At 42.5% G+C, this 24,646-nt stretch overlaps 1 protein-coding gene across 1 annotated transcript in view; it reads right to left on the reverse strand.

Moving 5' to 3' along the window:
• The window catches only part of LOC115124499 (lysine-specific demethylase phf2-like), a 159,652-nt gene that overhangs the window by 74,904 nt on the left and 60,102 nt on the right, over window positions 1-24,646 (reverse strand). Inside the window, exons 4-7 of the mRNA XM_065002119.1 lie at window positions 20,385-20,545; window positions 3,908-4,049; window positions 3,489-3,675; window positions 528-690 (exon numbers count right to left, since the gene is read on the reverse strand). Of these exons, the coding sequence (XP_064858191.1) occupies window positions 528-690; window positions 3,489-3,675; window positions 3,908-4,049; window positions 20,385-20,545 (653 nt within the window). The remainder of the gene's footprint in view (window positions 1-527; window positions 691-3,488; window positions 3,676-3,907; window positions 4,050-20,384; window positions 20,546-24,646) is intronic.

Genomic DNA, 24,646 nt, shown 5'->3' on the forward strand with positions numbered 1-24,646 from the left:
TGGTATGAATAGGGTCTCTCCCTACTTCAGAGTGCACTAACCTGATGGTATGAATAGGGTCTGTCCCTGCTTCAGAGTGCACTAACCTGATGGTATGAATAGAGTCTGTCCCTACTTCAGAGTGCACTAACCTGAATAGGGTCTGTCCCTGCTTCAGAGTGCACTAACCTGAATAGGGTCTGTCCCTACTTCAGAGTGCACTAACCTGAATAGGGTCTATCCCTACTTCAGAGTGCACTAACCTGATGGTATGAATAGAGTCTGTCCCTACTTCAGAGTGCACTAACCTGATGGTCCCTGCTTCAGAGTACACTAACCTGATGGTATGAATAGGGTCTGTCCCTACTTCAGAGTGCACTAACCTGATGGTATGAATAGGGTCTGTCTCTACTTCAGAGTGCACTAACCTGATGATCCCTACTTCAGAGTGCACTAACCTGATGGTATGAATAGGGTCTGTCCCTGCTTCAGAGTGCACTAACCTGATGGTATGAATAGGGTCTGTCCCTACTTCAGAGTGCACTAACCTGATGGTATGAATAGGGTCTGTCCCTGCTTCAGAGTGCACTTGTAACACTTGTCCACCTGGTCAGCGAAGAACATCTCTGTGTGATTGGCTGAGGACCTCCAGCGCTCGTACAACGATAGGTTAGCTGACGTGGGCTTGATCAGGAAGAAGATCTTCTCTCCCTGGAAACAACAACAACATCAAGACAGAACAAGAGCTCCTTACAACAGCAGGCCTGTATTCACAAAGCATTTCAGAGTATCAGTGCTGATCTAGAACCCTGTTCATGTAATCTTAGGAGTGGCTTCGGGACAAGTCTCTTATTCAATCTTAGGAGTGGCTTCGGGACAAGTCTCTTATTCAATCTAAAAGGCAACACTGATCCTAGAGCAGCACCCCAACTCGGAGACATTTTGTGAATACATGTCCACGACTCGTTCCTATTCATTCTACGGCTAATTTCATTCTTGCTACGCAGCAATGTTTTCTAATACACCTCGAGAATTCTTCCTTGAGAAGTGCATTGGAAAAGGTGTACATTTCCCATTGAACGCGGAATGAGGGAGGACAATGACCCTAAGCACACAACAAGACAACGCAGGAGTGGCTTCGGGACAAGTCTCTGAATGTCCGTTGTGGTCCAGCCAGAGCCCGGACTTGAACCCGATCAAACAGTGACGGTCCCCATCCAACCTGACAGAGCTTGAGAGGATCTGCAGAGAAGAATGGGAGAAACTCCCCAAATACAGGTGTGCCAAGCTTGTAGCGTCATACCCAAGAAGACACGAGGCTGTAATCACTGCCAAAGGTGCTTCAACTAAGCACTGAGAGAAGGGTCTGAATACTTATGTAAATTTGATAATTCAGTTTGTCTAAAAACTTGTTTTTGCACTATAGGTTCAATGGTTGTAAAGATGGGGAGAGGTCTCTCCATAATAAAGAGTTGCTCTGCTTTTTTGACACCACACTCCACAAAGCAAGTCCTGCAGGCTCTAGTTTTATCTTATCTTGATTATTGTCCAGTCATATGGTCAAGTTCTGCTAAGAAAGACTGCAGCTGGCCCAGAACAGAGCGACACGTCTTGCTCTTCATTGTAATCAGAGGACTAATGTAAATATTATGCATACCATTATGCATACCAGTCTCTCATTGGCTAAGAGTTGAAGAAAGACTGCAGCTGGCCCAGAACAGAGCGACACGTCTTGCTCTTCATTGTAATCAGAGGACTAATGTAAATATTATGCATACCATTATGCATACCAGTCTCTCATTGGCTAAGAGTTGAAGAAAGACTGACTGTGACACTTCTTGTCTTTATAAGAACATTTAATGTGTTGGAAATTCCAAATTATTTGCATAGTCAATTTACTCACAGTACTGACACACAATGTATGTTGTGTGTATGTACTGGCATGTATGTTGTGTGTATGTACTGACATGTATGTTGTGTGTATGTACTGACATGTATGTTGTGTGTATGTACTGGCATGTATGTTGTGTGTATGTACTGGCATGTATGTTGTGTGTATGTACTGACATGTATGTTGTGTGTATGTACTGACATGTATGTTGTGTGTATGTACTGGCATGTATGTTGTGTGTATGTACTGGCATGTATGTTGTGTGTATGTACTGGCATGTATGTTGTGTGTATGTACTGGCATGTATGTTGTGTGTATGTACTGGCATGTATGTTGTGTGTATGTACTGGCATGTATGTTGTGTGTATGTACTGACATGTATGTTGTGTGTATGTACTGGCATGTATGTTGTGTGTATGTACTGACATGTATGTTGTGTGTATGTACTGGCATGTATGTTGTGTGTATGTACTGACATGTATGTTGTGTGTATGTACTGGCATGTATGTTGTGTGTATGTACTGACATGTATGTTGTGTGTATGTACTGGCATGTATGTTGTGTGTATGTACTGGCATGTATGTTGTGTGTATGTACTGGCATGTATGTTGTGTGTATGTACTGGCATGTATGTTGTGTGTATGTACTGGCATGTATGTTGTGTGTATGTACTGGCATGTATGTTGTGTGTATGTACTGACATGTATGTTGTGTGTATGTACTGGCATGTATGTTGTGTGTATGTACTGGCATGTATGTTGTGTGTATGTACTGGCATGTATGTTGTGTGTATGTACTGGCATGTATGGTGTGTGTATGTACTGGCATGTATGTTGTGTGTATGTACTGGCATGTATGTTGTGTGTACTGGCATGTATGTTGTGTGTATGTACTGGCATGTATGTTGTGTGTATGTACTGGCATGTATGTTGTGTGTATGTACTGGCATGTATGTTGTGTGTATGTACTGGCATGTATGTTGTGTGTATGTACTGGCATGTATGTTGTGTGTATGTACTGGCATGTATGTTGTGTGTATGTACTGGCATATGTTGTGTGTATAACTGAGAAATGCACACACACACACACTACATGTTAATGCACACTACATGTTAATGCACACTACATGTTAATGCACACTACATGTTAATGCACACTACATGTTAATGCACACTACATGTTAATGTACACTACATGTTAATGCACACTACATGTTAATGCACACTACATGTTAATGCACACTACATGTTAATGCACACTACATGTTAATTAATGCACACTACATGTTAATGCACACTACATGTTAATGTACACTACATGTTAATGCACACTACATGTTAATGCACACTACATGTTAATGTAAACTACATGTTAATGCACACTACATGTTAATGTAAACTACATGTTAATGTAAACTACATGTTAATGCATTTAGACTGTAATGTATTTTTAATTACGTGTCAGACCCCCAGCTAAAACTAAAACTAGCTGTCACCATTGGCATCGGCTAATGGGGGGGATCCTAATAAATCACATTAAAACCTTGAGTATGTTGTACCAGACATTACAGTACCTTAATAAAGTTAATTCATCAATAAGGTGATTAACTGTGTCATACCTTGAGTACGTGGTACCATACGGAGGCCCCTCCACACTCGATGTGGAAGTCAGTGTAGCTGTCTTTAACACCGATCAGACAGTACTTAGTGACTTTAGGTTTCCCCAGGAGAGCATCGTCCGGCCAGTAGTTCTCTACCCACGACAACCTCCGCACAATCTGAGGGCTCTCCACTATACTGTCCATTCTGAGAGACAGAGAAATAAACACTATTCAAATCATGCCACTTGAATACCATTAAAAAAACCATAAAATACATAGAGGTTAATATTAATATTATAATAGCATTATCATCTTAATGGTGTTTAATAATAATGACATTAAAATACTGTTTAGTATGATCTGTATCAGAGAAAGTCAGGAGAAGTGTTGTGTATCATGAGAACACGTGTCTGTGTACCTCTTAGGTGTGTGCCTACCTTTTGTCAGAGAACTCCAGGTTGATAATGTTTAACACTTTCTTCCTGTTGGTGCTGTAGTAGTAATCTACAAAGTCCTTGAGTTTCATCTTACTGTCAGTCTGCTTGGTCACATCTATCACATCCACACCCACGTCTGGACCTGGGAGTGATTAATACAAACAGTTAAATGCAACTTAATAAAACATTAAAAAGACACAAGAAAATCAATAGTGAGCAGGTCTTTAAATGGCAGTGAGTTGGTGAGTTGTGTTGCTAACTAGGCTGCTCAGTATAAAGGAGAAGTAGCAGATGTGTTGCTAACTAGGCTGCTCAGTATAAAGCAGTAGAAGTAGCAGATGTGTTGCTAACTAGGCTGCTCAGTATAAAGCAGTAGAAGTAGCAGATGTGTTGCTAACTAGGCTGCAGATGTGTTCAGTATAAGTAGCAGCAGATGTGTTGCTAACTAGGCTGCTCAGTATAAAGCAGTAGAAAGTAGCAGCTGTTGCTAACTAGGCTGCTCAGTATAAAGCAGGAGAAGTAGCAGATGTGTTGCTAGGCTGCTCAGTATAAAGAAGTTGCTAACTAGGCTCAGTATAAAGCAGTATAAAGAAGTAGCAGATGTGTTGCTAACTAGGCTGCTCAGTATAAAGTAGAAGTAGCAGAGCTAGATGCTTAGTATAAAAGGAGAAGTAGCAGATGTGTTGCTTGCTCAGTATAAAGGAGAAGTAGCAGATGTGTTGCTAACTAGGCTGCTCAGTATAAAGCAGTAGAAGTAGCAGATGTGTTGCTAACTAGGCTGCTCAGTATAAAGCAGTAGAATAGCAGATGTGTTGCTAACTAGGCTGCTCAGTATAAACAGAGAAGTAGCAGATGTGTTGCTAACTAGGCTGCTCAGTATAAAGCAGTAGAAGTAGCAGATGTCTAAGTTGCTCAGTAGAAGTAGCAGATGTGTTGCTAACTAGGCTGCTCAGTATAAAACAGAAAGTAGCAGATGTGTTGCTAACTAGGCTGCTCAGTATAAAGCAGTATAAAGAAGTAGCAGATGTGTTGCTAACTAGGCTGCTAAAGAAGAAGTCAGTATAGCAGAGTAACAGCTGCTCAGAAGTAGCAGATGTCAGTATAAAGGAGAAGTAGCAGTATAAAGATGTGTTGCTAACTAGGCTGCTCATGTATAAATTCAGAATGTGTTGCTAACTAGGCTGCTCAGTAGCAGATGTGTTGCTAACTAGGCTGCTCAGTATAAAGCAGTAGAAGTAGCAGATGTGTTGCTAACTAGGCTGCTCAGTATAAAGCAGATGTGTTAGCTAGCTAAGTAGCAGTTCTCAATAGGCTGCTTGCTAGAAAGCAGATAGGCTGCTCAGTATAAAAAGAGAAGTAGCAGATGTGTTGCTAACTAGGCTAAAGCAGTAGAAGTAGCAGTATAAAGTAGATGTGTTGCTAACTAGGCTGCTCAGTATAAAGTAGCAGATGTGTTGCTAACTAGGCTGCTCAGTATAAAGCAGATGTAGATGTGTTGCTAACTAGGCTGCTCAGATGTGTTGCTAACTAGGCTGCTCAGTATAAAGGAGAAGTAGCAGATGTGTTGCTAACTAGGCTGCTCAGTATAAAGCAGTAGAAGTAGCAGATGTGTTGCTAACTAGGCTGCTCAGTATAAAGCAGTAGAAGTAGCAGATGTGTTGCTAACTAGGCTGCTCAGTATAACTAGGCTGCAGTAGAAGTAGCAGATGTGTTGCTAACTAGGCTGCTCAGTATAAAGGAGAAGTAGCAGATGTGTTGCTAACTAGGCTGCTCAGTATAAGATGTTGCTAGGCTGTAGAAGTAGCAGATGTGTTGCTAACTAGGCTGCTCAGTATAAAGCAGTAGAAGTAGCAGATGTGTTGCTAACTAGGCTGCTCAGTATAAAGAGAAGTAGCAGATGTTGTTGCTAACTAGGCTGCTCAGTATAAAGCAGTAGAAGTAGCAGATGTGTTGCTAACTAGGCTGCTCAGTATAAAGGCTGCTCAGTATAAAGGAGAAGTAGCAGATGTGTTGCTAACTAGGCTGCTCAGTATAAAGCAGAGAAGTAGCAGATGTGTTGCTAACTAGGCTGCTCAGTATAAAGCAGTAGAAGTAGCAGATGTGTTGCTAACTAGGCTGCTCAGTATAAAGCAGTAGAAGTAGCAGATGTGTTGCTAACTAGGCTGCTCAGTATAAAGCAGTAGAAGTAGCAGATGTGTTGCTAACTAGGCTGCTCAGTATAAAGCAGAAGTAGCAGATGTGTTGCTAACTAGGCTGCTCAGTATAAAAGAAGTAGCAGATGTAGCAGATGTGTTGCTAACTAGGCTGCTCAGTATAAAGCAGTAGAAGTAGCAGATGTGTTGCTAACTAGGCTGCTCAGTATAAAGGAGAAGTAGCAGATGTGTTGCTAACTAGGCTGCTCAGTATAAAGTAGCAGATGTGTTGCTAACTAGGCTGCTCAGTATAAAGCAGTAGAAGTAGCAGATGTGTTGCTAACTAGGCTGCTCAGTATCAGTATAACTAGGCTGCTCAGTATAAAGTAGCAGATGTGTTGCTAACTAGGCTGCTCAGTATAAAGGAGAAGTAGCAGATGTGTTGCTAACTAGGCTGCTCAGTATAAAGCAGTAGAAGTAGCAGATGTGTTGCTAACTAGGCTGCTCAGTATAAAGCAGTAGAAGTAGCAGATGTGTTGCTAACTAGGCTGCTCAGTATAAAGCAGTAGAAGTAGCAGATGTGTTGCTAACTAGGCTGCTCAGTATAAAGGAGAAGTAGCAGATGTGTTGCTAACTAGGCTGCTCAGTATAAAGCAGTAGAAGTAGCAGATGTGTTGCTAACTAGGCTGCTCAGTATAAAGCAGTAGAAGTAGCAGATGTGTTGCTAACTAGGCTGCTCAGTATAAAGAAGTAGAAGTAGCAGATGTGTTGCTAACTAGGCTGCTCAGTATAAAGCAGTAGAAGTAGCAGATGTGTTGCTAACTAGGCTGCTCAGTATAAAGCAGTAGAAGTAGCAGATGTGTTGCTAACTAGGCTGCTCAGTATAAAGGAGAAGTAGCAGATGTGTTGCTAACTAGGCTGCTCAGTATAAAGCAGTAGAAGTAGCAGATGTGTTGCTAACTAGGCTGCTCAGTATAAAGCAGTAGAAGTAGCAGATGTGTTGCTAACTAGGCTGCTCAGTATAAAGCAGTAGAAGTAGCAGATGTGTTGCTAACTAGGCTGCTCAGTATAAAGGAGCAGTAGAAGTAGCAGATGTGTTGCTAACTAGGCTGCTCAGTATAAAAAGGAGAAGTAGCAGATGTGTTGCTAACTAGGCTGCTCAGTATAAAGCAGTAGAAGTAGCAGATGTGTTGCTAACTAGGCTGCTCAGTATAACTAGTAGCAGATGTGTTGCTAACTAGGTATAAAGCTCAGTAGAAGTAGCAGATGTGTTGCTAACTAGGCTGCTCAGTATAAAGGAGAAGTAGCAGATGTGTTGCTAACTATGCTGCTCAGTATAAAGGAGAAGTAGCAGATGTGTTGCTAACTAGGCTGCTCAGTATAAAGGAGAAGTAGCAGATGTGTTGCTAACTAGGCTGCTCAGTATAAAGGAGAAGTAGCAGATGTGTTGCTAACTAGGCTGCTCAGTATAAAGGCTGCTCAGTATAGAAGTAGCAGATGTGTTGCTAACTAGGCTGCTCAGTAGCAGATAACTAGGCTGCTCAGTATAAAGAAGTAGCAGATGTGTTGCTAACTAGGCTGCTCAGTATAAAGCAGAGAAGTAGCAGATGTGTTGCTAACTAGGCTGCTCTAACTAGGCTGCTAACTCAGTATAAAGGAGAAGTAGCAGATGTGTTGCTAACTAGGCTGCTCAGTATAAAGGAGAAGTAGCAGATGTGTTGCTAACTAGGCTGCTCAGTATAAAGCAGTAGAAGTAGCAGATGTGTTGCTAACTAGGCTGCTCAGTATAAAGCAGTAGAAGTAGCAGATGTGTTGCTAACTAGGCTGCTCAGTATAAAGGAGAAGTAGCAGATGTGTTGCTAACTAGGCTGCTCAGTATAAAGGAGAAGTAGCAGATGTGTTGCTAACTAGGCTGCTCAGTATAAAGCAGTAGAAGTAGCAGATGTGTTGCTAACTAGGCTGCTCAGTATAAAAGGAGAAGTAGCAGATGTGTTGCTAACTAGGCTGCTCAGTATAAAGCAGTAGCAGATGTGTTGCTAACTAGGCTGCAGATAGTAGATGTGTTGCTAACTAGGCTGCTCAGTATAAAGGAGAAGTAGCAGATGTGTTGCTAACTAGGCTGCTCAGTATAAAGCAGTAGAAGTAGCAGATGTGTTGCTAACTAGGCTGCTCAGTATAAAGGAGAAGTAGCAGATGTGTTGCTAACTAGGCTGCTCAGTATAAAGCAGTAGAAGTAGCAGATGTGTTGCTAACTAGGCTGCTCAGTATAAAGGAGAAGTAGCAGATGTGTTGCTAACTAGGCTGCTCAGTATAAAGCAGTAGAAGTAGCAGATGTGTTGCTAACTAGGCTGCTCAGTATAAAGCAGTAGAGAGTAGCAGATGTGCAGATGTGTTGCTAACTAGGCTGCTCAGTATAAAGCAGTATAAAGGAGAAGTAGTAGATGTGTTGCTAACTAGGCTGCTCAGTATAAAGCAGTAGAAGTAGCAGATGTGTTGCTAACTAGGCTGCTCAGTATAAAGAGGTAGCAGATGTGTTGCTAACTAGGCTGCTCAGTATAAAGCAGTAGAAGTAGCAGATGTGTTGCTAACTAGGCTGCTCAGTATAAAGGAGAAGTAGCAGATGTGTTGCTAACTAGGCTGCTCAGTATAAAGGAGAAGTAGCAGATGTGTTGCTAACTAGGCTGCTCAGTATAAAGGAGAAGTAGCAGATGTGTTGCTAACTAGGCTGCTCAGTATAAAGCAGTAGAAGTAGCAGATGTGTTGCTAACTAGGCTGCTCAGTATAAAGCAGTAGAAGTAGCAGATGTGTTGCTAACTAGGCTGCTCAGTATAAAGCAGTAGAAGTAGCAGATGTGTTGCTAACTAGGCTGCTCAGTATAAAGCAGTAGAAGTAGCAGATGTGTTGCTAACTAGGCTGCTCAGTATAAAGCAGTAGAAGTAGCAGATGTGTTGCTAACTAGGCTGCTCAGTATAAAGGAGAAGTAGCAGATGTGTTGCTAACTAGGCTGCTCAGTATAAAGGAGAAGTAGCAGATGTGTTGCTAACTAGGCTGCTCAGTATAAAGCAGTAGAAGTAGCAGATGTGTTGCTAACTAGGCTGCTCAGTATAAAGCAGTAGAAGTAGCAGAGATGTGTTAGCAGATGTGTTGCTAACTAGGCTGCTCAGTATAAAGCAGTAGAAAGTAGCAGATGTGTTGCTAACTAGGCTGCTCAGTATAAAGCAGAGAAGTAGCAGATGTGTTGCTAACTAGGCTGCTCAGTATAAAGCAGAGAAGTAGCAGATGTGTTGCTAACTAGGCTGCTCAGTATAAAGCAGTAGAAGTAGCAGATGTGTTGCTAACTAGGCTGCTCAGTATAAAAGAAGTAGCAGATGTGTTGCTAACTAGCAGAAGTAGCAGTGTTGCTAACTAGGCTGCTCAGTATAAAGCAGTAGAAGTAGCAGATGTGTTGCTAACTAGGCTGCTCAGTATAAAGCAGTAGAAGTAGCAGATGTGTTGCTAACTAGGCTGCTCAGTATAAAGCAGTAGAAGTAGCAGATGTGTTGCTAACTAGGCTGCTCAGTATAAAGCAGTAGAAGTAGCAGATGTGTTGCTAACTAGGCTGCTCAGTATAAAGAAGTAGAGATGTGTTGCTAACTAGGCTGCTCAGTAGATGTGTTGCTAACTAGGCTGCTCAGTATAAAGCAGAGAAGTAGCAGATGTGTTGCTAACTAGGCTGCTCAGTATAAAGCAGTAGAAGTAGCAGATGTGTTGCTAACTAGGCTGCTCAGTATAAAGCAGTAGAAGTAGCAGATGTGTTGCTAACTAGGCTGCTCAGTATAAAGCAGTAGAAGTAGCAGATGTGTTGCTAACTAGGCTGCTCAGTATAAAGCAGAGAAGTAGCAGATGTGTTGCTAACTAGGCTGCTCAGTATAAAGCAGTAGAATAAGATGTGTTGCTAACAGGCTGTAAAGCAGTAGAAGTAGCAGATGTGTTGCTAACTAGGCTGCTCAGTATAAAGCAGTAGAAGTAGCAGATGTGTTGCTAACTAGGCTGCTCAGTATAAAGCAGTAGAAGTAGCAGATGTGTTGCTAACTAGGCTGCTCAGTATAAAGGAGAAGTAGCAGATGTGTTGCTAACTAGGCTGCTCAGTATAAAGCAGTAGAAGTAGCAGATGTGTTGCTAACTAGGCTGCTCAGTATAAAGCAGTAGAAGTAGCAGATGTGTTGCTAACTAGGCTGCTCAGTATAAAGCAGTAGAAGTAGCAGATGTGTTGCTAACTAGGCTGCTCAGTATAAAGCAGTAGAAGTAGCAGATGTGTTGCTAACTAGGCTGCTCAGTATAAAGGAGAAGTAGCAGATGTGTTGCTAACTAGGCTGCTCAGTATAAAGCAGTAGAAGTAGCAGATGTGTTGCTAACTAGGCTGCTCAGTATATAAATGTGTTGCTAACTAGGCTGCTCAGTATAAAGTAGCAGAATGTGTTGCTAACTAGGCTGCTCAGTATAAAAGCAGTAGAAGTAGCAGATGTGTTGCTAACTAGGCTGCTCAGTATAAAGGAGAAGTAGCAGATGTGTTGCTAACTAGGCTGCTCAGTATAAAGCAGTAGAAGTAGCAGATGTGTTGCTAACTAGGCTGCTCAGTATAAAGCAGTAGAAGTAGCAGATGTGTTGCTAACTAGGCTGCTCAGTATAAATGTGTTGCTAACTAGGCTGCTCAGTATAAAAGCAGTAGAAGTAGCAGATGTGTTGCTAACTAGGCTGCTCAGTATAAAAGAAGTAGAAGTAGCAGATGTGTTGCTAACTAGGCTGCTCAGATGTATGCTAACTAGGCTGCTCAGTATAAAGCAGTAGAAGTAGCAGATGTGTTGCTAACTAGGCTGCTCAGTATAAAGCAGTAGAAGTAGCAGATGTGTTGCTAACTAGGCTGCTCAGTATAAAGGAGAAGTAGCAGATGTGTTGCTAACTAGGCTGCTCAGTATAAAGCAGTAGAAGTAGCAGATGTGTTGCTAACTAGGCTGCTCAGTATAAAGGAGAAGTAGCAGATGTGTTGCTAACTAGGCTGCTCAGTATAAAGCAGTAGAAGTAGCAGATGTGTTGCTAACTAGGCTGCTCAGTATAAAGCAGTAGAAAGCAGCTAACTAGGCTGCTCAGTAGCAGATGTGTTGCTAACTAGGCTGCTCAGTATAAAGCAGTAGAAGTAGCAGATGTGTTGCTAACTAGGCTGCTCAGTATAAAGCAGTAGAAGTAGCAGATGTGTTGCTAACTAGGCTGCTCAGTATAAAGGAGAAGTAGCAGATGTGTTGCTAACTAGGCTGCTCAGTATAAAGCAGTAGAAGTAGCAGATGTGTTGCTAACTAGGCTGCTCAGTATAAAGGAGAAGTAGTAGATGTGTTGCTAACTAGGCTGCTCAGTATAAAGGAGAAGTAGCAGATGTGTTGCTAACTAGGCTGCTCAGTATAAAGCAGTAGAAGTAGCAGATGTGTTGCTAACTAGGCTGCTCAGTATAAAGCAGTAGAAGTAGCAGATGTGTTGCTAACTAGGCTGCTCAGTATAAAGCAGTAGAAGTAGCAGATGTGTTGCTAACTAGGCTGCTCAGTATAAAGGCAGTATAGAAGTAGCAGATGTGTTGATGCTGTTGTTGCTAACTAGTATAAAGGAGAAGTAACAGATGTGTTGCTAACTAGGCTGCTCAGTATAAAGCAGTAGAAGTAGCAGATGTGTTGCTAACTAGGCTGCTCAGTATAAAGCAGTAGAAGTAGCAGATGTGTTGCTAACTAGGCTGCTCAGTATAAAGCAGTAGAAGTAGCAGATGTGTTGCTAACTAGGCTGCTCAGTATAAAGGAGAAGTAGCAGATGTGTTGCTAACTAGGCTGCTCAGTATAGTATAAAGCAGAGAAGTAGCAGATGTGTTGCTAACTAGGCTGCTCAGTATAAAGCAGTAGAAGTAGCAGATGTGTTGCTAACTAGGCTGCTCAGTATAAAGCAGAGTAGAAGTAGCAGATGTGTTGCTAACTAGGCTGCTCAGTATAAAGGAGAAGTAGCAGATGTGTTGCTAACTAGGCTGCTCAGTATAAAGCAGTAGAAGTAGCAGATGTGTTGCTAACTAGGCTGCTCAGTATAAAGCAGTAGAAGTAGCAGATGTGTTGCTAACTAGGCTGCTCAGTATAAAGGAGAAGTAGCAGATGTGTTGCTAACTAGGCTGCTCAGTATAAAGGAGAAGTAGCAGATGTGTTGCTAACTAGGCTGCTCAGTATAAAGGAGAAGTCAGATGTGTTGCTAACTAGGCTGCTCAGTATAAAGCAGTAGAAGTAGCAGATGTGTTGCTAACTAGGCTGCTCAGTATAAAGCAGTAGAAGTAGTAGATGTGTTGCTAACTAGGCTGCTCAGTATAAAGCAGTAGAAGTAGCAGATGTGTTGCTAACTAGGCTGCTCAGTATAAAGGAGAAGTAGCAGATGTGTTGCTAACTAGGCTGCTCAGTATAAAGCAGTAGAAGTAGCAGATGTGTTGCTAACTAGGCTGCTCAGCTAAGAAGTAGCAGATGTGTTGCTAACTAGGCTGCTCAGTATATAGCAGATGTGTTGCTAACTAGGCTGCTCAGTATAAAGCAGTAGAAGTAGCAGATGTGTTGCTAACTAGGCTGCTCAGTATAAAGCAGTAGAAGTAGCAGATGTGTTGCTAACTAGGCTGCTCAGTATAAAGCAGTAGAAGTAGCAGATGTGTTGCTAACTAGGCTGCTCAGTATAAAGGAGAAGTAGCAGATGTGTTGCTAACTAGGCTGCTCAGTATAAAGGAGAAGTAGCAGATGTGTTGCTAACTAGGCTGCTCAGTATAAAGGAGAAGTAGCAGATGTGTTGCTAACTAGGCTGCTCAGTATAAAGCAGTAGAAGTAGCAGATGTGTTGCTAACTAGGCTGCTCAGTATAAAGCAGTAGAAGTAGCAGATGTGTTGCTAACTAGGCTGCTCAGTATAAAGCAGTAGAAGTAGCAGATGTGTTGCTAACTAGGCTGCTCAGTATAAAGCAGTAGAAGTAGCAGATGTGTTGCTAACTAGGCTGCTCAGTATAAAGGAGAAGTAGCAGATGTGTTGCTAACTAGGCTGCTCAGTATAAAGCAGTAGAAGTAGCAGATGTGTTGCTAACTAGGCTGCTCAGTATAAAGCAGTAGAAGTAGCAGATGTGTTGCTAACTAGGCTGCTCAGTATAAAGCAGTAGAAGTAGCAGATGTGTTGCTAACTAGGCTGCTCAGTATAAAGGAGTAGAAGTAGCAGATGTATAACTAGGCTGCTCAGTATAAAGCAGTAGAAGTAGCAGATGTGTTGCTAACTAGGCTGCTCAGTATAAAGCAGTAGAAGTAGCAGATGTGTTGCTAACTAGGCTGCTCAGTATAAAGCAGTAGAGAAGTAATGTGTTGTAGGCTGCTCAGTATAAAGATAGCAGATGTTGCTAACTAGGCTGCTCAGTATAAAGCAGGCTGCTCAGTATAAAGCAGAGAAGTAGCAGATGTGTTGCTAACTAGGCTGCTCAGTATAAAGCAGTAGAAGTAGCAGATGTGTTGCTAACTAGGCTGCTCAGTATAAAGCAGTAGAAGTAGCAGATGTGTTGCTAACTAGGCTGCTCAGTATAAAGGAGAAGTAGCAGATGTGTTGCTAACTAGGCTGCTCAGTATAAAGCAGTAGAAGTAGCAGATGTGTTGCTAACTAGGCTGCTCAGTATAAAGCAGTAGAAGTAGCAGATGTGTTGCTAACTAGGCTGCTCAGTATAAAGCAACTAGGCTGCTCAGTATAAAGAGAAGTAGCAGATGTGTTGCTAACTAGGCTGCTCAGTATAAAGCAGTAGAAGTAGCAGATGTGTTGCTAACTAGGCTGCTCAGTATAAAGCAGTAGAAGTAGCAGATGTGTTTAACTAGGCTGCTCAGTATAAAGGAGAAGTAGCAGATGTGTTGCTAACTAGGCTGCTCAGTATAAAGCAGTAGAAGTAGCAGATGTGTTGCTAATAGGCTGCTCAGTATAAAGCAGAGAAACAGATGTGTTGCTAACTGCTCAGTATAAAGCAGTAGAAGTAGCAGATGTGTTGCTAACTAGGCTGCTCAGTATAAAGGAGAAGTAGCAGATGTGTTGCTAACTAGGCTGCTCAGTATAAAGCAGTAGAAGTAGCAGATGTGTTGCTAACTAGGCTGCTCAGTATAAAAGCAGATGTGTTGCACTAGGAAGTAGCAGATGTGTTGCTAACTAGGCTGCTCAGTATAAAGCAGTAGGTAGAAGTAGCAGATGTGTTGCTAACAGCAGAGGCTGCTCAGTATGCTAAAGCTCAGTATAAAAGCAGATGTGTTGCTAACTAGGCTGCTCAGTATAAAGCAGTAGAAGTAGCAGATGTGTTGCTAACTAGGCTGCTCAGTATAAAGCAGAGAAGTAGCAGATGTGTTGCTAACTAGGCTGCTCAGTATAAAGCAGAGAAGTAGCAGATGTGTTGCTAACTAGGCTGCTCAGTATAAAGCAGTAGAAGTAGCAGATGTGTTGCTAACTAGGCTGCTCAGTATAAAGGAGAAGTAGCAGATGTGTTGCTAACTAGGCTGCTCAGTATAAAGCAGTAGAAGTAGCAGATGTGTTGCTAACTAGGCTGCTCAGTATAAAGCAGTAGAAGTAGCAGATGTGTTGCTAACTAGGCTGCTCAGTATAAAGGAGAAGTAGCAGATGTGTTGCTAACTAGGCTGCTCAGTATAAAGCAGTAGAAGTAGCAGATGTGTTGCTAACTAGGCTGCTCAGTATAAAAGAGAAGTAGCAGATGTGTTGCTAACTAGGCTGCTCAGTATAAAGGAGAAGTAGCAGATGTGTTGCTAACTAGGCTGCTCAGTATAAAGTGAGCTAACTAGGCTGCTCAGTATAAAGTAGCAGATGTGTTGCTAACTAGGCTGCTCAGTATAAAGGAGAAGTAGATGTAACTAGGTTGCTAACTAGGCTGCTCAGTATAAAGCAGAGAAGTAGCAGATGTGTTGCTAACTAGGCTGCTCAGTTATAAAGGCTGCAGTAGAAGTAGCAGATGTGTTGCTAACTAGGCTGCTCAGTATAAAGCAGTAGAAGTAGCAGATGTGTTGCTAACTAGGCTGCTCAGTATAAAGCAGAGAAGTAGCAGATGTGTTGCTAACTAGGCTGCTCAGTATAAAGCAGAGAAGTAACAGATGTGTTGCTAACTAGGCTGCTCAGTATAAAGCAGTAGAAGTAGCAGATGTGTTGCTAACTAGGCTGCTCAGTATAAAGGAGAAGTAGCAGATGTGTTGCTAACTAGGCTGCTCAGTATAAAGCAGTAGAAGTAGCAGATGTGTTGCTAACTAGGCTGCTCAGTATAAAGCAGTAGAAGTAGCAGATGTGTTGCTAACTAGGCTGCTCAGTATAAACTAGGCTGGTATGCAGAGAAGTAGCAGATGTGTTGCTAACTAGGCTGCTCAGTATAAAGGAGAAGTAGCAGATGTGTTGCTAACTAGGCTGCTCAGTATAAAGCAGTAGAAGTAGCAGATGTGTTGCTAACTAGGCTGCTCAGTATAAAGCAGTAGAAGTAGTAGATGTGTTGCTAACTAGGCTGCTCAGTATAAAGCAGTAGAAGTAGCAGATGTGTTGCTAACAGTATAAAGGCTGCTCAGTATAAAGGAGGCTGCTCAGTATAAAGCAGTAGTAGCAGATGTGTTGCTAACTAGGCTGCTCAGTATAAAGCAGTAGAAGTAGCAGATGTGTTGCTAACTAGGCTGCTCAGTATAAAGCAGTAGAAGTAGCAGATGTGTTGCTAACTAGGCTGCTCAGTATAAAGCAGTAGAAGTAGCAGATGTGTTGCTAACTAGGCTGCTCAGTATAAAGCAGTAGAAGTAGCAGATGTGTTGCTAACTAGGCTGCTCAGTATAAAGCAGTAGAAGTAGCAGATGTGTTGCTAACTAGGCTGCTCAGTATAAAGGAGAAGTAGCAGATGTATAAAGGCTGCTCAGTATAAAGGAGAAGTAGCAGATGTGTTGCTAACTAGGCTGCTCAGTATAAAGCAGAGAAGTAGCAGATGTGTACACCCAAACAAGGGCACTGCTAACTAGGCTGCTCAGTATAAAGCAGAGAAGTAGCAGATGTGTTGCTAACTAGGCTGCTCAGTATAAAGCAGTAGAAGTAGCAGATGTGTTGCTAACTAGGCTGCTCAGTATAAGTAGCAGAGAAGTAGCAGAAGTAGCAGATGTGTTGCTAACTAGGCTGCTCAGTATATAAAGGCTGCTCAGAGAAGTAGCAGATGTGTTGCTAACTAGGCTGCTCAGTATAAAGCAGTAGAAGTCAGATGTGTTGCTAACTAGGCTGCTCAGTATAAAGGAGAAGTAGCAGATGTGTTGCTAACTAGGCTGCTCAGTAGCAGATGTGTTGCTAACTAGGCTGCTCAGTAGAAGTAGCAGATGTGTTGCTAACTAGGCTGCTCAGTATAAAGCAGTAGAAGTAGCAGATGTGTTGCTAACTAGGCTGCTCAGTATAAAGCAGTAGAAGTAGCAGATGTGTTGCTAACTAGGCTGCTCAGTATAAAGGAGAAGTAGCAGATGTGTTGCTAACTAGGCTGCTCAGTATAAAGCAGTAGAAGTAGCAGATGTGTTGTTGCTCAGCTAGACTAGGCTGCTCAGTATAAAGCAGTAGAAGTAGCAGATGTGTTGCTAACTAGGCTGCTCAGTATAAAGCAGTAGAAGTAGCAGATGTGTTGCTAACTAGGCTGCTCAGTATAAAGCAGATGTTGCTAACTAGGCTGCTCAGTATAAAAGTAGCAGATGTGTTGCTAACTAGGCTGCTCAGTATAAAGCAGTAGAAGTAGCAGATGTGTTGCTAACTAGGCTGCTCAGTATAAAGCAGTAGAAGTAGCAGATGTGTTGCTAACTAGGCTGCTGCTCAGTAGAAGATAAAGCTCAGTATAAAGGAGAAGTAGCAGATGTGTTGCTAACTAGGCTGCTCAGTATAAAGGAGAAGTAGCAGATGTGTTGCTAACTAGGCTGCTCAGTATAAAGCAGTAGAAGTAGCAGATGTGTTGCTAACTAGGCTGCTCAGTATAAAAGAAGTAGCAGATGTTGCTAACTAGGCTGCTCAGTATAACAGTAGAAGTAGCAGATGTGTTGCTAACTAGGCTGCTCAGTATAAAGCAGTAGAAGTAGCAGATGTGTTGCTAACTAGGCTGCTCAGTATAAAGCAGTAGAAGTAGTAGCAGATGTGTTGCTAACTAGGCTGCTCAGTATAAAGGAGAAGTAGCAGATGTGTTGCTAACTAGGCTGCTCAGTATAAAGCAGTAGAAGTAGCAGATGTGTTGCTAACTAGGCTGCTCAGTATAAAGCAGTAGAAGTAGCAGATGTGTTGCTAACTAGGCTGCTCAGTATAAAGCAGTAGAAGTAGCAGATGTGTTGCTAACTAGGCTGCTCAGTATAAAGGAGAAGTAGCAGATGTGTTGCTAACTAGGCTGCTCAGTATAAAGCAGTAGAAGTAGCAGATGTGTTGCTAACTAGGCTGCTCAGTATAAAGGAGAAGTAGCAGATGTGTTGCTAACTAGGCTGCTCAGTATAAAGCAGTAGAAGTAGCAGATGTGTTGCTAACTAGGCTGCTCAGTATAAAGCAGTAGAAGTAGCAGATGTGTTGCTAACTAGGCTGCTCAGTATAAAGCAGTAGAAGTAGCAGATGTGTTGCTAACTAGGCTGCTCAGTATAAAGGAGAAGTAGCAGATGTGTTGCTAACTAGGCTGCTCAGTATAAAGCAGTAGAAGTAGCAGATGTGTTGCTAACTAGGCTGCTCAGTATAAAGCAGTAGAAGTAGCAGATGTGTTGCTAACTAGGCTGCTCAGTATAAAGCAGTAGAAGTAGCAGATGTGTTGCTAACTAGGCTGCTCAGTATAAAGCAGTAGAAGTAGCAGATGTGTTGCTAACTAGGCTGCTCAGTATCAGTATAAGATGTGTTGCTAACTAGGCTGCTCAGTATAAAGCAGTAGAAGATGTGTTGCTAACTAGGCTGCTCAGTATAAAGCAGTAGTAGTAGCAGATGTGTCAGTCACAAGCATTTGTGTGTCAGCAGAGATTAAAACTGCTGACAGCAGCCCTCTCTGGTGGACAAATCATAGTACTACTGTTTCCTGTCAGCAAAGTAGTAACCTCCAAGGGTGGCCAACCTGGCGAGACGAGTATTTGTAATCGTATCTGTAAATTGACAGTTGATAGGATGACCACAATTAAAATACACTCATGTGGGACAACAGGACGATTTTTCAGAACATTGTGAGAAATGGGGGCTATGGCATCACATAATTGAGGTGCAGGTCGAATAATCTTTTGCCGAGTGCAAAGATGGTGATGCAGAAACAAGAGAATACATGTGCGGCTGTTTTATGAAAATCTGGGGAAATTTGGCCAAGGAAACATTTCTGGTTGATCTCAGGGAATGTAAAAAAAGGAAGGGACATAAAACAGGACTGAGTGTAGGAGCAACAAATATAGTGACTGAGCAACTAATAAGGATGGAGAGCCTAACACATTTGACAAAATGACCTGATATCTTATAGTCTAATACGGCTATATGTAGCGGATATCTATCAGTCTAATACTGCTATGTGTAGCTGATATCTTACAGTCTAATACTGCTATGTGTAGCTGATATCTATCAGTCTAAAACAGCTATGTGTAGCTGATATCTTACAGTCTAATACTGCTATGTGTAGCTGATATCTATCAGTCTAATACTGCTATGTGTAGCTGATATCTATCAGTCTAATACAGCTATGTGTAGCTGATATCTATCAGTCTAATACTGCTATGTGTAGCTGATATCTATCAGTCTAATACTGCTATGTGTAGCTGATATCTATCAGTCTAAAACAGCTATGTGTAGCTGATATCTATCAGTCTAAAACAGCTATGTGTAGCTGATATCTTACAGTCTAATACTGCTATGTGTAGCTGATATCTATCAGTCTAATACTGCTATGTGTAGCTGATATCTATCAGTCTAAAACAGCTATGTGTAGCTCTTCATCAGAAGCATGCTTTTTGTAAGTAATTACTACCTCTCTCCAAGTTTAGATGGAATTTAGCCCAAAAGGACATGAGATATGTGATTGGTTGATGATAGGACTATGACATTGGCCTATCTCTCCTCTAAAGCTGCATGGAATATCAGATCTCAACAACGATTGGAGAAGTGTTCATCACCAGTAAACTACCACATCCTGATGATACATCTTTTCAACATGACAGACAGGTCGGAACGTCCGACTGAGACCGGTCGGAACGTCCGACTGAGACCGGTCGGAACGTCCGAGAGAGACAGGTCGGAACGTCCGAGAGAGACAGGTCGGAACGTCCGAGAGAGACAGGTCGGAACGTCCGACTGAGACTAACGGGAGGCAGAAGTAATCTAAATGATCAGGCTAACGGGAGGCAGAAGTAATATAAATTATCAGGCTAATAGGAGGCAGAAGTAATCTAAATGATCAGGCTAATAGGAGGCAGAAGTAATCTAAATGATCAGGCTAATAGGAGGCAGAAGTAATCTAAATGATCAGGCTAACAGGAGGCAGAAGTAATATAAATGATCAGGCTAATAGGAGGCAGAAGTAATCTAAATGATCAGGCTAATAGGGGCGGCAGGGTAGCCTAGTGGTTAGAGCGTTGGACTAGTAACCGGAAGGTTGCAAGTTCAAACCCCCGAGCTGACAAGGTACAAATCTGTCGTTCTGCCCCTGAACAGGCAGTTAACCCGCTGTTCCTAGGCCATCATTGAAAATAAGAATTTGTTCTTAACTGACTTGCCTGGTTAAATAAAGGTAAAATAAAAAATATATAAAAGAAATAGGAGGCAGAAGTAATATAAATAATCAGACTGAATCAGGCCAAGAGAAGTGATTGTGTGAAATTATGTAGTGAATGGGTGGAGAAATATACAGTATCGCTCTATCCAATCAGAGCAGTATGATCAACGTACAGCCCGCCCTTCTCTTTACAGACAGGCAAACTAGCCACTTGAGTTATTTAGACAACGTAGCACCTCGCACTGGATTGAGTGATATGAAAAGCTTTGCGCTGGCACCAGCAAAAACATTTTCTAAAAAGAGAGAGAGAGGGAGGGAGCATCTGATGGAGATCAGTAAAGTAGTCCTACGTAACTTACTGTAGGAAAACAATGAGTTATTTAGAGACTAGTCTTTACTGACGGAAATGTAGAACGAGGACATCCCCAAGTATTACTAAAGCTGTTAGAGCAGTAGGCAGTAGACAGAGACAGGACTATACGTACCAACATGGTTCCCTACATCATTGATGTAGAAGGTAGGAGCGGGCATCTCCGGTATTACTAAAGCTGTTAGAGCAGTAGACAGAGACAGGACTATACGTACCAACATGGTTCTCCACATCATTGATGTAGAAGGTAGGAGCGGGCATGGACATCCCCAGACCGTCCTTCTTTAGAACCAGGATCGGCTCGTTAAAACCAACCTCTTCCAGGTAGTCCATCGTCAGCTGACTGCCGTTCAGCTTCACCACAATGTCCTCTGAGCTGTAAGACATAGATTACATTACAGTGCCTTCAGAAAGTATTCATACCCCTTGACTTAATACACATTGTGTTACAGACGGAATTCAAAATTGATTAAATTGTTTTTTTCTCACCCATCTAAACACAATACCCCATGATGACAAAGTGAAAACATCTTTAAAAGTTTTTGAAAATTTATTGAAAATTAAATACAGAAATAGTTTTCACACCCCTGAGTCAATACATGTTAGAATCACCTTTGGCAGGGATTACAGGTGTGAGTCTTTCTGGGTAAGTCTCTAAGAGCTTTCCACACCTGAATTGTACAATATTTGCACATTATTTATTTTTTTATTCTTCAAGCTCTTACAAATTAGTTGTTGATCATTGCTAGAAAGCCATTTTATTTGTATTTGTATTTATAATGGATCCCCATTAGTTCCTGTCAAATCAGCAGCTACTCTTGCTGAGGTTTATAATGGATCCCCATTAGTTCCTGCCAAGTCAGCAGATACTCTTCCTGGGGTTTATTATGGATCCCCATTAGTTCCTGTCAAGTCAGCAGCTACTCTTCCTGGGGTTACTATGGATCCCCATTAGTTCCTGCCAAGTCAGCAGATACTCTTCCTGGGGTTACTATGGATCCCCATTAGTTCCTGCCAAGTCAGCAGATACTCTTCCTGGGGTTACTATGGTTCCCCATTAGTTCCTGTCAAATCAGCAGCTACTCTTCCTGGAGTTTATTATGGATCCCCATTAGTTCCTGTCAAATCAGCAGCTACTCTTCCTGGGGTTTATTATGGATCTCCATTAGTTCCTGCCAGGCAGCAGCTACTCTTCCTGGTGTTTATTAAGGATCCCCATTAGTTCCTGCCAAGGCAGCAGCTACTCTTCCTGGTGTTTATTAAGGATCCCCATTAGTTCCTGCCAAATCAGCAGCTACTCTTCCTGGTGTTTATTAAGGATCCCCATTAGTTCCTGCCAAGTCAGCAGATACTCTTCCTGGGGTTACTATGGATCCCCATTAGTTTCTATCAAGGCAGCAGCTATTCTTCCTGGGGTTTATTAAGGATCCCCATTAGTTCCTGCCAAGGCAGCAGCTACTCTTCCTGGGGTTTAGATAGTAGCTACTAACAATTGGATACCACGAAATTGGGGAGAAAAGGGGAGAAAAAATTTACATTTTTTTTTTTTTAAAGATGTCTAAGTGTTGGAGCGTGTCCCTGGTTATCTATCCGTAAAGATGTCTGAGTGTTGGAGCGTGCCCCTGGCTATCTATCAGTAAAGATCTGAGTGTTGGAGAATGCCCCTGGCTATCTATCAGTAAATGGTGTCTGAGTGTTGGAGCATGCCCCTGGCTATCTATCAGTAAATGGTGTCTAAGTGTTGGAGCATGCCCCTGGCTATCTATCAGTAAAGATGTCTGAGTGTTGGAGCGTGCCCCTGGCTATCTATCAGTAAATGATGTCTAAGTGTTGGAGCATGCCCCTGGCTATCTATCAGTAAAGATATCTGAGTGTTGGAGCGTGCCCCTGGCTATCTATCAGTAAAGATATCTGAGTGTTGGAGCGTGCCCCTGGCTATCTATCAGTAAAGATGTCTGAGTGTTGGAGCGTGCCCCTGGCTATCTATCAGTAAATGATGTCTGAGTGTTGGAGCATGCCCCTGGCTATCTATCAGTAGAGATATGAGTGTTGGAGCATGCCCCTGGCTATCCATCAGTAAATGGTGTCTGAGTGATGCAGAAGGTTACATTAGGTGGAATCATATAAGTCTCCTTATCACATAGAATTTGGTTCATACATCTCATGGGGAAAATAAGCCTCTAACCAGTGATATGTGTGTGGCAGGACCAAAGGTATACTATCTACATTTACATTTAAGTCATTTAGCAGACGCTCTTATCCAGAGGGACTTACAAATTGGTGCATTCACCTTATGACATCCAGTGGAGCAGCCACTTTACAATAGTGCATCTAAATCTTTTAAGGGGGGGTGAGAAGGATTACTTTATCCAATCCTAGGTACTATGTGGCTCAGACTGCTACTCAACTGAGACCGGTGTTTTATGTTTTCAGAAATTAGGTATGGGAGAGAGGAAAGACCATCTCGTCTGAGATTGTGGACCCATCCAATGGCTTGGTAATGAACTGTATACTAGAGTAGACCCATCCAATGGCTTGGTAATGAACTGTATACTAGAGCAGACCCATCCAATGGCTTGGTTATGAACTGTATACTAGAGCAGACCCATCCAATGGCTTGGTAATGAACTGTATACTAGAGCAGACCCATCCAATGGCTTGGTAATGTACTGTATACTAGAGCAGACCCATCCAATGGCTTGGTAATGACCTGTATACTAGAGCAGACCCATCCAATGGCTTGGTAATGACCTGTATACTAGAGCAGACCCATCCAATGGCTTGGTAATGAACTGTATACTAGAGCAGACCCATCCAATGGCTTGGTAATGAACTGTATACTACACCAGACCCATCCAATGGCTTGGTAATGAACTGTATACTACACCAGACCCATCCAATGGCTTGGTAATGTACTGTATACTAGAGCAGACCCATCCAATGGCTTGGTAATGACCTGTATACTAGAGCAGACCCATCCATTGGCTTGGTAATGACCTGTATACTAGAGTAGACCCATCCAATGGCTTGGTAATGACCTGTATACTAGAGCAGACCCATCCAATGGCTTGGTAATGACCTGTATACTAGAGTAGACCCATCCAATGGCTTGGTAATGAACTGTATACTAGAGCAGACCCATCCAATGGCTTGGTAATGTACTGTATACTGGAGCAGACCCATCCAATGGCTTGGTAATGTACTGTATACTAGAGCAGACCCATCCAATGGCTTGGTAATGAACTGTATACTAGAGCAGACCCATCCAATGGCTTGGTAATGTACTGTATACTGGAGCAGACCCATCCAATGGCTTGGTAATGTACTGTATACTAGAGCAGACCCATCCAATGGCTTGGTAATGACCTGTATACTAGAGCAGACCCATCCAATGGCTTGGTAATGTACTGTATACTAGAGCAGACCCATCCAATGGCTTGGTAATGAACTGTATACCAGAGCAGACCCATCCAATGGCTTGGTAATGAACTGTATACTACACCAGACCCATCCAATGGCTTGGTAATGTACTGTATACTAGAGCAGACCCATCCAATGGCTTGGTAATGAACTGTATACTAGAGCAGACCCATCCAATGGCTTGGTAATGACCTGTATACTAGAGCAGACCCATCCAATGGCTTGGTAATGAACTGTATACTAGAGCAGACCCATCCAATGGCTTGGTAATGACCTGTATACTAGAGCAGACCCATCCAATGGCTTGGTAATGAACTGTATACTAGAGCAGACCCATCCAATGGCTTGGTAATGACCTGTATACTACACCAGACCCATCCAATGGCTTGGTAATGAACTGTACAGTGGTAGAACTGGTGGTGCTGAGTACAGGTGGACCCATCCAATGGCTGTTGGTAATGACCTGGTATGGAACTGGAGCAGACCCATCCAATGGCTTGGTAAGGTGTACCTGTATACTGATGGTAGCAGACTGATCCAATGGTGGTAATGAACTGGTGGTACTAGAGCAGACCCATCCAATGGCTGATGGTAATGAACTGTGGTACTGATGGTAGCAGACCCATACCAATGGCTTGGTAATGAACTGTATACTGACACCAGACCCATCCAGGTGGCTTGGTAATGAACTGTATACCACACCAGACCCATCCAAGGGCTTGCTACATGAACTGTATACTAGAGCAGACCCATCCAATGGCTGGTGGTACAGTGGAACTGTGATACTAGAGCAGACCCATCCAATGGCTTGGTAATGAACTGTATACTAGGCAGACCCATGGTCCAATGGTACTGGTGGTAATGAACTGTATACTAGTGCAGACCCATCCAATGGTACTGGTGGTAAGGTGTACTGTATACTAGAGCAGACCCATACCAATGGTACTTGGTAATGACCTGTATATGGTAGACTGGTGGCAGACCTGATACCAATGGAACTGGTGGTAAGTGGAACTGTATACTGAGTAGCAGACCCATCCAATGGCTTGGTAATGAA

The sequence above is a fragment of the Oncorhynchus nerka genome, linkage group LG15 (assembly GCF_034236695.1).
Source record: "Oncorhynchus nerka isolate Pitt River linkage group LG15, Oner_Uvic_2.0, whole genome shotgun sequence".
Taxonomy (NCBI): Eukaryota; Metazoa; Chordata; class Actinopteri; order Salmoniformes; family Salmonidae; genus Oncorhynchus; species Oncorhynchus nerka.